Consider the following 15,739-nt stretch of genomic DNA (forward strand, 5'->3'; position numbering starts at 1 on the left):
TTTGCTCTCACACCCACACTGTCTTTGTCTTTAACTCTCACACTTGCTCCCTCCCTCTTATCAGTTGATCGTTAGCACTGGACCTATGATGGGGTGACCCTTGTCCTGAGTGCCAATCCCACAAAACAGGTATTTATATCTTTATCCCCAAACACTAACCAATGTGTCTTAAAGGAATCTCCCCATTTACCTTAAGTATTCAGAAACAAATATTCCATAAACAAAGTGTAGCAATTATTTTTCACAATGTTTCTCAAGCCATAAAGCATATTCTGTATTTGGTCGCTGTTTATGAAACACGTTATAAACGATGTAATAAAATCCATTTTCGGTTCATATAAGCCGAATACAACTTTTCGACACCAGGAAGTATTATTTACATAATTTCGCACCGAGCGATTCGTGAATGTGGGTTATCTGTTCGGTTGTAGCTGTCGCTACGCAGGTAGGGTCAAGTAACAATCATTGTCAATGCTTTTGCTAGGTGATAATTATGTCTCGATCAATGGAAAAAAATGTGGATAATTTCTACAATCCCACCACACCTTTATAATTGTATGTTTGGATTCAAATCCAGTGAGTTGGAACATCTGTAAGAAGTGCCTTCAAATCACGATCACTGTTCAGCCACCGGCTGTCACATGTGCCTCAGGGTTGCCTAGTGGTGGCAAAGGTCACTTTTCCGAGATTATGGAAGTGTCAAGAAAGACCATCTTGCGTTTTTAATGCCACTAAAACTAATGTCGTAGTAATGATTCGTAAGTGAAAGTGAAAGTGAAAGTGAAAGTTTCCTTCTCTGCCCACTGTGGCTCTAACTCCCGTATATGTACGTACTGGTTCACTTATGATGGTTTTCTGAACATCAGCTAGTTTCTTCGAAGTTGACTCATTGTAGAATATCTATCATACCTGACATATATTTGTTTGTGGATTACTAATCCTAACCCAGATTTCACTCACATTGAATTCACGATCATATTGGTTTAAATCAATAAAAACAAAACATGTGATTTTATTGATTAAGTATATTTGAACAATCCGATGTCTAACATATGAATCATATGGAGTCATTCATATTGGCAATCTTTGTATAACAGAAGCTGATTACCTCAAAAGCTCATTCAGATTGCCTTTATGTGTTTCAGTCATGTGACATGAATAATTCAATTAATTGTTTTGTTGATTTGCTGTCATTTATTTTGCTCATTATCTTTACTTACATATTGTAATTTCTTTCGCCATCTTTTTTCAAGCTTTTGTCACAGCACTAATTTTATCTTTTTTTGATATACTGGATACTGGTTGCAGTTCTGAGTCCGCACAATTCTATATTTGGATCTTCTTAGGTCTTACAGTTGAGAATGTACATGTTAGCACTAGTTCCCTTGCCTCTTCATTTGTCATAAAAGTGAAAGCCAGTTTCACCTCTTGAAGTGGTAATCACAGTCAGCATAAACTAACTTGATAAATATACGAGTTTGATGAACACTTCAAGACAGTAAAGGGAGTGGGTGAGTTTAGCAGTAAAATACTGTAATATACAGGCATTAACATGAAACTGGAACTTAACTCTTAATTTCAAAATCTTAACAGACCTTTGAAATTTATAAATCAGTGCTAAGACACATGTGAAAAGGATCATTAAAAGTACTGAAAAAGAATTTCAGACCTTTTTTTCAAAATGATAAGTTTTGGATTCTCAGGTGTACATGCAGTTATTGGGTAAAGTATTAAACATTTCTGACTGTTGTATGATTGTATTGTTTTCATTTGTTTTTGTTTATTACAGGGATTGAATGTTGGCATTCATATTGTGGTGCTGTGTATTATCGGTGTGGCTGACTGACCCAGTGTTTAAGCTTGAGTCGGCTAGATGTGTCTGAATGAGTATAATGAACATTGTTAAAGTCTCAGCAGCTGTAGCTGGATCCTACTTGTGAGTTGCGCCAATCCCACCCCGGACATGTATACCTCCATGGCCATGTTTGGTGATATTTAGGACTAACACTGTATCTTTTGAATGGATTTCTAGACCACAATGAGTAGAAATTACTGTAATACATTTAAAGCATTTTCACAAAGTGATAATAACACTGTATCTAAAAAAACCCAAGATTTATGGATGTCAGTTTCTCTATATTGTGAATAACATGACATTTCAGGGTGTATTCTTGCTCCTTCATAAGGTATGCCAATGAAGGAGCATGCATACACCCTGAAATGATTGCTCCTTCATCAGGTATATGAATGAAGCTCCAAGCTCCAAAACATTGTGTTATTCACAATAAAGAAGTTTACACCATTAAATCTTGCTTTTCTTATACATTTCTCTTCGAAATCCTTTTCAAATATTTAGCACTACAACTATCATATGTCTATGTTAAAGTAGGAGTTACCATACTCTTAAATCTATGATTACTTTGTGTTACTGGGCCTTGGACCCTTTATTTGTGTCATATTGCTTACAAGCCTTTTCAATAATGTCCATGTACTTGTGCTTTCATGACAGGAAAATATACTATATTACCATATCCAAAGTGAGCTCAATACAAACTGATCACAAAGAATAAGGAAAATATGCGGTCATCAATATTTTGTCTTTAACATGTACTTAAGAAATCTTGATTTGGGAGTTCATAATTACAGTTCTAATCACAGATTGTAGAGCAATGGCAGAATGATGTTTAGTACACTGTGTGAGTGAGTGAGTGAGTGAATATTGCCAACAACTGCATCAGCAAATATTTGCCATGAGTTGATGGACTTTTACGCTGTATATTACTTGATCCCTTTGTCAACATGGTTAATTGTCTTTGAATTTGAATATACTTCTTCAACATTTAGTGGCTTTTGAATACCATGCTCATCAGCATGTTAACCAGAAAACTCTTCCTTTAAATAACCAAAGCTGGACCAGATAATCCAGTGACTGATATCATGAGTATTGATCTACACTTTTGGATACAATAACATATCATCAGCCATAACTGAATGTGAAATCACCTCTTGCTCCAAGCCTTGGTTGTCAGGGACCTGTATTTTTATCCAGAATCCATTTTGCTCCGTTATGGCCTCTAGTCAGTCTGTAATAAGGAAGTAATGTTAGAAGTATACTTTCAGTGAAGTATTTTGTTCCTTTTACTAGCTCATCCTTATCTTACAATGATTGGTCTGACTGATATGTCTGTGTTGTTCTATATCATTCTTCTTCTGTTCCTCCAAAGCCAGATTTATCTAACACTTGTCTGGTGAATCGGACCTCAATAAAATTGAGAAAAAGAGAACACAAATGAAAAGTAGTAATGCTGTTTTTAACTCTCTGTGTCTTTCTGACTTATTTTGATGCTCCATTGAAAAACTGTATATGAAAATATGTGACAGAAGTACATGACATTTTGGGAAAGTTATTTTAATTTTGTAGCTTTAAAGTTGTAAACTTATCCTGTCTCACATTATGCATCTCTCTTTCTCTCTTCGACCCAGTGTGGATACGTGCTGTCAGCTAAGTTGAATTAAATCTTCTTGACCTCTGACCACCCGACCTCTGCCCCTGCAAGAGACGCCTGTCAATCATCCTGCACGCGCAGCCGATCACATGATGTCCTCTACTTGTCATTCTCTTTCTTGTCGCACCAGATGCGTGTTGTCTCTGTGAAGATATATGTTGGAATTGTGAATAAACATGGATGGATCTAAAGAGAGGGTATCTAAGAAACATAACATTGCAGTCAATGTAATAGAAACTAGACGTCAGACAAGGAGTCTCTCTGTATTGGCAGGTAACTAATAGACAGGTGTCTGATAGAGATCGTCGGCGAACAGAAGATGGGCAATCTGCTCCTAAAAGCCAAGGCAAGAACGACACAAATTAGTTGCTAGACGGTCATCTTTGAAATTAGCAGTTGAAACGTTTTTGAATGAGGCCTCAGACTCATACCTGAGTGAGAATTTGACACGATTGTTTTGTCCTAGTAGTTCAGAGGCCGCGCAGAATGGGGGCAAATTGTTGTCGCCACCTCGTATGGTGATTTTATCACAACCTCAACCTTCATTACATCCAGCATCTATTGTGACGATACTACAGTATTCAACAATTCACCCGACCGATCCATTGACTCGCGAACTCTCTAGTGCGATTCGGCCTACCACTCAAGGCCATGATGTGGTTGCAGCTCAGCTGATTGAGTCTGATTGGGCCGCTGTCTCGACTGCAGTATAGGTTCGATGTGGTGCTTACTCAGGATGACTTCCATTTGGTGTTTGATCACAGTGTGGTTATTTCCCATGTTAATTTTAGTGCAGCGCTTAGTGCACATACAGTCAGGAGTGCGGTGGCTAGGAGTGTGCCCCTTGTGTTGATGGCTACTCCACATGTATTGACTGCAGCTGTAAGGGCACCGTCAGTAAATTGCTCTACGGATTACTCAGGCGTAACTGGTTCGTTACATAGCGTTCTGCAGTTTACATCAACGCCTTTATCAAGACCTACTTTGATGGTCCCCTGGGCACCGGTACTGGAGACAGTAACATCGCAGCCCATGGATTTTGATGCGTTTATAGTTCGAGTAGCTGCAGCGATACGGCAGCAAGCGCCTGATGCCTCTGTTCATCATCGTCATCTTCTTCATCGGGGCGGTATTCGACACTCAGGCCAGCAAACCTTTTGTGCAGAGGGAGAGGTGTTACAAGTTGTTACATCTGTTTCCTCTTGCCTTGTCTCAGCCCAGGATGCTCCGGCAATGGCAGGAGCTTTTGTGGTTATTGTTGTCTGCTCAGGCTCTCACTCTCAGGGGTCAACTTCAGCTTCGACCCTTGCAAATGTTTCTTGCTCCTCATATCAGGAAGGGCGACCTGTCTGCATTGATCATGTTACCCAGGGAGCTTCATTCTTATCTACTATGGTGGATGCAAGAATCAAAAGTTTGCGACGGAGTTCGTTTAGAGCCATTGGTGTCGTTTCACCACCTGCATGTGGATGCGTCACTACATGGGTTTGGAGCTCACCTTCTCGATCAGCAAGTGGCAGGGCAGTGGTCTTCCGCAGATCACGTGTGCCACATCAATGTTTTGGAACTCAGGGCATTAATTTTGGTGATCACTCATTGGCGAGAACAACTAAGAGGTTTGCCTCTCATGGTAAGGTCGGACAATGCAACTGTCGTTTGGTACATCAATCGGATGGGATTGACGGGTTCGACCCAACTTCTGAGGTAGACTCAACAGTTTTTCAACCTGGTAGACTCATTAAGCATAGTGGTTCGAGCCAATCACATTCCAGGGATAAAGAATGTCATCGCGGACTCTTTGTCACGTCCGAAGCGTCCGTCCCCAACAGAATGGAAGTTGCATCCAGAGGTGTTCAGGGCTGTTTGCCTCCCTCTGACGTAGCCAACTATAGACCTGTTCGCCACCAGATTCAATGATCACCTGACGTGTTTGTGTCTCTGATTAGGGATCTGTTAGCCTGGGGACTAGATGCCCTCACAATTCCGTGGGATGGACTCAACACTTACGTGTTTCCGCCAGCAGCCTTTCTTCCACGTGTACTTCTCAAGTTACCTTCGACTTGGCAGGTGACAGTGCTTTTGGTCGCGCCCTTTGGCCGACAAGGAGTTGGTCCATAGATCTTCAAGAGCTAGCCAATCCAGATCCAGTGGCACTTCCTGTTCGATCAGATCTACTGGTGCATCCTTACTCCGATCAACTACGCTGGTCTCCACTAACACTCCATCTGCACGCGCATTTGCATCGGTCATTAACGGTCAAGTGTTATTCTCCAGTTCGGGCACTGAGGATATACATAGCCGCCTGTAAGGACCACCGCAGACTACACAAGAGGCTCTTCATCCCGCTTTCCGCAGATATATCGCGTACAACCTTGGCTTTCTGGTTGAGATCCACAATCCTTCGCCTTTGCAAAGTTGCCACCACCTTCGTCCGCAAAGCCTCATGAGACACATGCACTCACTTCCACCATGGTGCTCCATAGGAACTGTTCACTGCAAGCCATTATGGAAGGTTGCTTTTGGAAGTCAGATACTGTGTTTGCCGCTCATTACCTACGGGATGTATCAGTCACGGACGCCGAAGGCCTTCATCAATTCGGTCCATTGGTCCTTGCGCAGCAGGTGTCGTCGATCCGTCCACGCAGATAAGCATCTCCTCGTTCTTGGTCTTGCTATGTACATAATAAACGATATCGATGTATCCGTATCTTATGTACTTTGATTCAAATGGGCTAGATTGTTCTCACCTAGAGAACTAGGTGTACTGTCATACCCATGGCTGGATAGACTGTGTGGGCAGTCTTGTGCATGTGCAGAGATGATTGATACTCCGCTTACTGACCTCTACTCTCTGAGCAATCACATCAGTGAAGCGCGCGATGAATTCCGATTACGTAACGGTTTTCGAAGTGTTCGCTCCTAGGTCCTTTCTCACCTTGGTAAGTAGGGAGATAGGTACTGAACGTTAAACTAGTTGAGCATCCGGGCTACTCCTCCTTTCACCGCCGTCCAGTGTGTGTCTGTTTGGGGTAGTTTCGAAGCAGGGACGTGCCAGATCCCTGGGTTCTGATAAATCGTGGGGCAGCGACATTAATTCCTTGCCAAACTGCGTCCTTTTGCTTAGCAAAAGTTGCGGCTGAAAACCACATTTACTCGGGAGCGCCCACTCCCTAGAGTCTTTGTGCCGTGTAAGCTAAGGGGTTTCCAAAGCAACCCATCACAAGTACGGAGTAGCATATCGGGAGTTGGTGCTACTCTTGGCCTCCTTGTAAAATGCATCCTCGCCTGTGCAGTGTGTCAGAGGGTAATCTGCGGCCCTCCAGCAAACTGTGGGATAATGCATAACGTGAGATAAGATAAGTTTAAAAATTTGGAAATTTTAACTATAAATAGTTTATTTATATGCTTATCCTATCTCACGTGATGGATGCCAACCCTTCCTTCCCCACATTACAGATTACTTGGATCTCCAAGAAGAGAATGACAAGTAGAGGACGTCACGTGATCAGCTGTGCATGCAGGATGATTGACAGACATCTATTGCGGGGGCAGAGGTCGGGTGGCCAGAGGCCAAGAAGATTTGATTCAACTTAGCTGACAGCACGTTTCCACACTGTGTCCAAGAGAGGAAGAGAGATGCATAATGTGAGATAGGATAAGTATATAAATATACAATTTATAGTTAAAATTTCCAATTGAATCTTTTGACTAACTCACCAAATATTTTGGGCAAAATTTCAAATCTGGTTTCTATATCTGGTGTTATTTGGTATTCTTGCAGTATATCTTCATTATGCTGTTACCTGTGTGCTTCCTGTTATCTGTTACCTGTTGTCAGTGTTAATCATAACATAATATGTACTTATACCCAGTCCTACCATGTCTTGGTTGTCGTCATTTCACCATCATAATTGTGAAAGAATCATATTAAAACATTTCTACATACAATTACCTAGAAACTGCTTGCTATCCATAAACTTGTCCATTTCCTCATTTAAAAGTTGTTGCAGCATTAACTAGCTGACTCATGTTTTAAGACTAAAGCTGATTTGCCAAAGTCAATGTTGAATTTCACTCTAACTTGTACAAGAAAATTTCCTTAAGCTTAGTCAGCAAAAGCTTCATTAACTCATAATTTTCTGTCATGTTTACTCTAATGAATTGTTTGGATCCATATGGTTTTTCTTCTTTGCAGATTCCTGAAAATCTCATCTAAAATGGCATCAGCAGATAACTCCAACAGTGAGAGAGTGGACACGCCTACATCTGAGGGAGCCCTGGCAGACACAACTTTAGATGGCCTAACACGATCAGTTTTCAGGAATGGTTGCTATGAAAACCCATGGCCAACTTGGAAAAATATACGCTTCCGCAATGTGTTGAAATTTGCTTTTTTGGAAAAAAATAAGAGCAATGTACCAAAGAAAGAGGTTTGTTTGTCCTATGTTCAGTTCTTGGTTAACTGATGTTGTCATAATGCATGTGTGGAACAATATTACAATTCTTCAAATTTCTTGTTTATTCTTTAAGAAATTGTTTAAATATGTTGCTCTATATGAAGTGTTTATGTAGCTGGTCATATTACAGTTTTCAATATTGAAGGCCTTTTTTGTTATTTTTGTGGTTATTTAATATTTTCAAATACTGTGTATGTGTAAATATCGTGTAAAATAATATTTGGATGTTTAAAGTCTGTATTACATTGTGTGAAATTGGAAAATGCTTTGGCTTTCAACTGACATTGATGAATTACAATATACAAATGTATAATGGAAACTGGAAATGGTGGCCAGAAACTAGTAAAGCAGATATGAATACCATCTGTCCTGTCAGATTTGAAATTTGTTGTGATCAACAGTATTCACTGGAAAATATTGAAAGTAAGATGCTTTGAACTGTGACAAGAATACGTTCATACAAGTAGGGACTTGTGCGTGGAGAGAAGAGATAAACGATTGGGGATGGGGAGGGGTCATCTTGAATCTTCAATCAGATAGAAACCTGACACCCAGTTATACTGTCCAGTGTTTCACTTAACACAGAAACCTGCCTTTTTCCTGCAAAAAAATTGATAAAAATGCGCAACAATCAATTTGGGTTTGTGTTTTTGACACATTGATTCTGATGTGCTCAATTCTAAAAAATACCTTAATACAGCAACATATAAAAAAACCAAGAAATTCTGAGATGATTGTGGATTGTAATGAAAATTTCACGCACAAAAGATTTGAAATACGTATTTATAATTTCATTTCATTTTGCATGCACTCTTGCAAAAACTACTTTAAACACTGCGGTCAAAATCAAAGATTAAATTTTTTATAAAAAACCCAACATAACAAGTATGTGTCAAACACAATGCCATTCAGAAAGTGGTAAATGTAACATGTTACACTGGGATTCCACAATCTGTACTTTACTAAGACTGTGTAATCCCAAATGTAACATGTTACACTGGGATTCCACAATCTGTACTTTACTAAGACTGTGTAATCCCAAATGTAACATGTTACACTGGGATTCCACAATCTGTACTTTACTAAGACTGTGTAATCCCAAATGTAACATGTTACACTGGGATTCCACAATCTGTACTTTACTAAGACTGTGTAATCCCAAATGTAACATGTTGCGTGGCATAGAGGACAATGTCAAACAGATTTGAAGACATCAGTCTCAGCAGCCCTGTCGTGCGTGCGTGCGTGCGTGCGTGCGTGCGTGCACCCCATTTGACTCACTAGTGTAAACATAGCCACTTGCTTCAAGCAACTCTACTGAACTATCTTTTCCAAAATATTCCATACTGTTTACACATGAACTGATGTATTGTGAAACAAATTTGTAACATTGAAAAGATTATTGTCATAGTTCAATAAATGAAAAAAGTCAGTGAAAAGTGGTGAATTATGAACTAAACTCTACACCAAAAATAAATTCTGAATAAATTCTGAATAAATTTTAAAATTATTTCATCACAACTGTTCATTTGCAATATTATAGTTACGTTATTTTCATATTGATAATCATTAATAATGATTCCCATCGATGATTATCAATCTTTTTTGCCCAATTACTCAGTCAGTTGTCTTTGGCTACTTTATTTACAACTAACTGAAAGTTGTACAGATTATATGATATGTTAGGATGTTAGGATGTGGCATGTGGTGTTAGGATGTTCTGACCATGTTTTGTTGTGCAGGTCCTGGATGATGAACTACCAGTCATGAAACCAGACTTCAGTAAATTTGATAAGTCGCCTCATACTGGGGTGTGCACAATGTGGGTTGGACATGCCACAGTTCTGGTTCAGTTCGATGGAGTGACAGTCCTCACTGACCCCGTCTTCAGCGACAGATGCTCACCAACTCAGTGGTTCTTGGGACACAAACGGTATCGTAAGACGCCATGCACGATAGAGGATCTGCCTAAGGTTGATGCTGTAGTGATAAGTCACAACCATTATGATCACCTTGACTACAACTCAGTTGTGGCATTGAACAAGAAGTTTGGAGATTCGCTACACTGGTATGTTCCGATGGGACTGAAGCAGTGGATGGAGACAACTGGGTGTAGGAATGTGCAGGAACTTGATTGGTGGCAGGAGGTTGAGCACCCAACAGCAGATGGCGAAACTGTCAAGTTTGTCTGTACTCCATGTCAACACTGGAGCAAAAGAACACTAACAGATGACTTCAGGGTACGCTTATAGACTATGTATCATGAGATAGAAACTATACACTTAGAAAAAAGGGAAAATGGGAAATCCATATTCACGTTGATTAGACTCAAACTCTTTTGGTTGTACAATGTTAGACAAGCTGTACCCACAGGTATGTAAGCAACTGGATGGTGCATACCCCAAACAGTAAGTTTATGCCCCTTGAAAATATACATGAGTTGAAGTTACTGTTTGAATTCTGAACTGGATCAGTGATCAAATGAAATTCTGTGACTGAGATATTGTGGGTGAATGTGATGTTCTCCTTGGGTACATATAATCCTTGTGTATAGGTTGACCCAAAAAAATATGATTGCTCCAAAACAGCTATGAATCGGGAGAATCTGTGAATGAAGAGTTAGTCATTTTTTCTATGGATTTGCATATTAGGGTACAGATCTCCAGTCTTCATTGTTGTGGATGCATCACCAGTCTTCATTTTCACATATCCTCCGAATCCAAAGGTACAGTTGCATAGCAACATAACTGATTTTTTTCTTTATGTGTATGTCAAGTAGTTCAAATTTTGATTCACAAAATTGTTTCATAATGAAATATGAGTGATCATTTTGGGGCATACATTTTTCTCATTATACTGACACTGTACTTCTTAAAAAAGCTTGACCAATCCTACCCACAGGTTTCTACACAAAGGTTTTTGCAGACTCACAACAAAATGTTTGACAACCCATATAGAATGATATCCTAAATGGTCACATGACTTATACCATTACCACATGATTTGAAGTGATTGTAGACTGAATCAGTTGTCTAATGAAATTATATGCAATGACCCAGAAAAGCTGTTTGAGATTTGGGATATTGTGAAAGTCACCCAAATGTGGATATGAATCATCCAAACTGGGGTAATAGTCACCTAAATTTGAGTACAAGTCGTCCAAATTTGGGTAGGGGTCAACCAGAAAAGAATTTGGATAAACATGTCATGAAATCATACATATATAGTAAGGGTAAAAAGACACGTCAAAGGCGTTTGTGTTCACTCTCAGATAACTTGTAGTATTTATGTAGGTGACATCAACTTCAACACCAAACTGTTTGCCTGTACATCCACGTGCATGTTATTCCTTTGACTTCACATGCTGCCATCATAGCTTATAATACAGACGCTTTGATGTGAAAAGCTCTATTGGCATGCACACTGCTGTCACTGTAGTAGAAGCTGTTATTACTCGCCCGTTGAAGATACTGCAGTGTAATATTTTCACTTCAAGATTACACTAGTGTGATACCACTTGACGTATGACGTCAAAATGGTTCAAAGTTGTGACGTCACAATGCTAATGTTGATGTCGCGATTTTACTAGACCTTGCTTAACTTAAAAGCTGAGTGTCCTCACACTACAGGCAATTTTGTCGCAGTTTCTGTCAATTTATGTTGGAGAGTAATAAACAGAATACTAAACTCGCTTTCGTGAAATACCATTTTCATTAAACTCGTTAAAGATTTGGTATCAAACGAGCGAAAGTATATATCCAAAACGCTGTGAATCTTCGACCTAAAGGTTTAAATGAGGTAAGTCTGATTACCAGCCACCCAAATATGTGGTCACAATATACGCTAATTATCTTGTTGCGGCAATCTTATGATGTCGTCACTTGCTATAGTGTGATCGCAATTTAAGATTAACTGTCATATGACATCTTGTGTTTCAGACGCTGTGGGGGAGCTGGTCTGTGATAGGTCCAAGGCATCGATTCTTCTTTGGGGGAGACACAGGGTACTGCGAAGTGTTCAAACAGATAGGGCACAAGTATGGACCATTTTCACTTGCTGCTATCCCCATTGGTGCCTATGAACCAAGGTGAGAGAGAGGAGAAATACACCATTTGGAAAAAAAGTTAACATTTCTATTTTTCACCTTTTCTATTTCCCTATATCACTTTTAAACTTTGAGATGTTTAGGCAAGGTGTTACAGTAGGGCACACCTACGATGTAGTGTTATTATGGGGGACTGCTCAATAATTACATTTCTGGACATTTCTCGTGTTGATTTCCTGTTGATGCTGATACTATTACAGATGGTTTATGCACCCACAACATGTGAATCCTGAAGAGTCAGTTCAAATCCATGAGGATGTCCAGTCCAGAATGTCTGTTGGAATACATTGGGGCACATTCACTCTCACCAACGAGGTAAATGGTATAAATAGAGGCACATTAACTCTCATTAGCAAGGTAAGCTGTGTACAATGGGGCTCATTAACTTTCGCCAACAAGGTAAGTTTTATACAGTGGGCACATTCACCATCACCAGCAAGGTAAACTGTTTACAGTTCGCACATTCACTCTCGTCCGCAAGATAAGCTGTATACACCGGGACACATTCACCTGCAAGGTAAATTGTATATAGTGGGGCACATTCCCCAGCACAGTAAACTGTATACAGTGGGGCACATCCACCACGAAGGTAAACTGTTTACAATATGCTCATTCACCAGGAAGGTAGACTCTATACAATGGGGCACATTCACCAGGAAGGTAGACTCTATACAATGGGACACATTCACCAGGAAGGTAGACTCTATACAATGGGGCACATTCACCAGGAAGGTAGACTCTATACAATGGGGCACATTCACCAGTAAGGTAGACTCTATACAATGGGACACATTCACCAGGAAGGTAGACTCTATACAATGGGGCACATTCACCAGGAAGGTAGACTCTATACAATGGGACACATTCACCAGGAAGGTAGACTCTATACAATGGGACACATTCACCAGGAAGGTAGACTCTATACAATGGGACACATTCACCAGGAAGGTAGACTCTATACAATGGGGCACATTCACTAGAAAGGTAAACTGTATACAATGGTGCCAAAGCTGGGATTTGAGCACATGGTAAAGCAGTCATTTGAGCACATGTTAAAGCAGTCATTTGAGCACATGTTAAAGCAGTCATTTGAGCACATTTTAAAGCAGCCATTCATGCACATGTTAAGGCACTAGTTCTTGATTACTTCAGAACAAGTCTACATCTATTTCACTGCAGTTGAGCACATGTTAAAGCAGTCATTTGAGCACATGTTAAAGCAGCCATTCATGCACATGTTAAGGCACTAGTTCTTGATTACTTCAGAACAAGTCTACATCTATTTCACTGCAGTTGAGCACATGTTAAAGCAGTCATTTGAGCACATTTTAAAGCAGCCATTCATGCACATGTTAAGGCACTAGTTCTTGATTACTTCAGAACAAGTCTACATCTATTTCACTGCAGTTGAGCACATGTTAAAGCAGTCATTTGAGCACATGTTAAAGCAGTCATTTGAGCACATTTTAAAGCAGCCATTCATGCACATGTTAAAGCAGTCATTTGAGCACATTTTAAAGCAGCCATTCATGCACATGTTAAAGCACTAGTTCTTGATTACTTCAGAACAAGTCTACATCTATTTCAATGCAGTTGTGGCTGTAACAAACTATATTCCTAAATACCTGGTAAAACCATTGTCTATACAAAGATTATCTATACACATGTTGCAGCATTATTTGGAACCCCGAGAAAAGCTCAAGGAAGAATTAGAAAAGAAGAATCTAGATCTGGCAGAGTTCATTACACTGCGACATGGGGAGGTTACAGTGCTGGGTAAAGATGCATATCTCACTGTGGACTGATCCAGGCAGGAAACTGAAGACACTGTACTCAGACATTGGTTCTCACTACACTGTCAAGACTTTATTGTTGTTATTACCAATATTAGTCTTTCCTTGATATGTTTTTTTGTGTGGAAATAAAACAAAATAGCTAAAAGATAAGAAATAACCATCTGAAGAGTTCACCTCAACACTTGTGGTGGTTAGTTGCCAGGAAGACATTTGCCAACAGACGTAATAAATGGCAAAATTCCATGTACCGGTATGTAATGTTGCCGTAATTATCCAGTGACTGATATTGTGAGCTGTTATTCATTCTGTTGAATAACAAATAATCAAAGATCCAGACCTGCCAATCCTCTAAGGCATGTCTTACAATGAGACTAGGTTTCTAGGTACCTTCTGTTATCCAGATTCCTGAAGCAGGCCTTAAACTGGAACTTTCATGACAATCGTGTGATAGTTAGAAGCATTGTTCTATTGTTATAATCTGTTGTTATTGTATATTGTACTTTCTGTTTATTGTACACTTTTCAGTGCTGCAGAGTCAAGTTTTGTGCCATAATGTTCACAATAATATATTTTTTAGGTCAGAGATGTGTGCCTTGAGGCATACATTTATTTTTCCATGCTGAGGATGAACATTGTCATCTGTTATCTAAGTCATGATGTTACTGTCTCTTGTACAGTAGACATTTTTCATGCTTGTTGTTTTAAACCACTTATTCCCCAATATGTTCAGAGACTGTAATATATGCATACAAAAGTGTGTAACATACATGTACAAGCGTTCTGTGGGGAATCATGTGAAGACTGGAGTATTTTATTTTTCATGTTTAGTCAAAGACGTTTTTGAGTTGGATACAGAATGGTTTTCCTGGTGCAGTAAGCAATACCACAGCTCAGCTGTCTGTCAGTGATGAATAATGAACCTGACATGTGGGTGATGTTATGAGCAAAGATTTCCAGGAACGAGGACACAGAGTCAGGCAAGTCATCAACGGAAGTCATTGTCCAAGGCCAAATATTGCATAGATGGCTCCATGTGATTTCAGGCCCTTGATAATCTGGTGCAGACTAAATTCTCTACAGACCACTGTCAGAAATTGTATTGTTATAATTATGTTGTTATTTTTGTACATCTGTATGAATAAATCCACTCTTTGTACTGACTCAGCATTTACCTGGTGATAGAAGAATTAGCTCTGAAACTTCATGTAAAGAATAAAAGGAAAATGTATTTACTGTCAGACAGTTGAGATTTTGCTGAGGTCGGCATTTAACAGAAAATCAAGACAAAGGTATTCTCTGTGACAGTCTGGTTAACATTTTGTAGAATTGTATGCAAGAATAGTATTCCTCTGGTTTATGTGTGTTCTTAGTCTTGGCATGTGCAAATACGTCATTACATCATATTTACCTACGAAGAAGAACTTTGATAGCTCCATATTTCAATAATGCGTTTTACCCTCTTTATGTTATATATGATGTTGCTACCAATACGAAGTTTATATTTTTATTGTGAGGCTGTAGGTGTGTTTTTTTGTTTCACATCTCCCTAAACTGCAATAAAATGTTCATTCTGATGTGAAATCATGACCCTTTTTTTATTTCAATTTTTCTCAATTTGTTACCCTTGCACAGTCACAAAAGCAATGCAAGCTTCACCTTTCTTCATTTACATTTATTTAAAGATTCAGTCCTCTTGCAAAGGAAGCAGTCTACTTCCTTGAGTAATATAGAGACTACTCTGTATATTATTGTGTAAATCCGAACATACGGAAGTTTGTGAAGTTGCTTAATACTAAAATGCAAATGTTATTTTCACCTAGCCATTTTTGTAAATAAAATCCACAACATTTAATAATGCTTATAAATACCAATGTA

At 39.3% G+C, this 15,739-nt stretch overlaps 1 protein-coding gene across 1 annotated transcript; it reads left to right on the top strand.

Moving 5' to 3' along the window:
• Positions 1-361: 361 nt before the first annotated feature.
• LOC137296111 (N-acyl-phosphatidylethanolamine-hydrolyzing phospholipase D-like) lies at positions 362-15,445 on the top strand. Its single transcript, XM_067827794.1, has 6 exons — positions 362-445; positions 7,702-7,936; positions 9,706-10,203; positions 11,902-12,050; positions 12,269-12,383; positions 13,742-15,445. The coding sequence occupies exons 2-6, from the start codon at positions 7,724-7,726 to the stop codon at positions 13,871-13,873; spliced, it is 1,107 nt and encodes a 368-aa protein (XP_067683895.1). The 5' UTR covers positions 362-445; positions 7,702-7,723; the 3' UTR covers positions 13,874-15,445.
• The last annotated feature ends 294 nt before the right edge of the window (positions 15,446-15,739 follow it).

The sequence above is a fragment of the Haliotis asinina genome, chromosome 9, assembly GCF_037392515.1.
Source record: "Haliotis asinina isolate JCU_RB_2024 chromosome 9, JCU_Hal_asi_v2, whole genome shotgun sequence".
Classification (NCBI taxonomy): domain Eukaryota; kingdom Metazoa; phylum Mollusca; class Gastropoda; order Lepetellida; family Haliotidae; genus Haliotis; species Haliotis asinina.

Coding starts and splice junctions, on each gene's coding strand:
- LOC137296111 (XM_067827794.1), top strand. CDS start 7,724: ATGGCATCAGCAGATAACTCCAACAGTGAGAGAGTGGACACGCCTACA. Junction 7,937..9,705: donor GCAATGTACCAAAGAAAGAG/GTTTGTTTGTCC, acceptor TTTGTTGTGCAG/GTCCTGGATGATGAACTACC. Junction 12,051..12,268: donor ATTGGTGCCTATGAACCAAG/GTGAGAGAGAGG, acceptor ATACTATTACAG/ATGGTTTATGCACCCACAAC.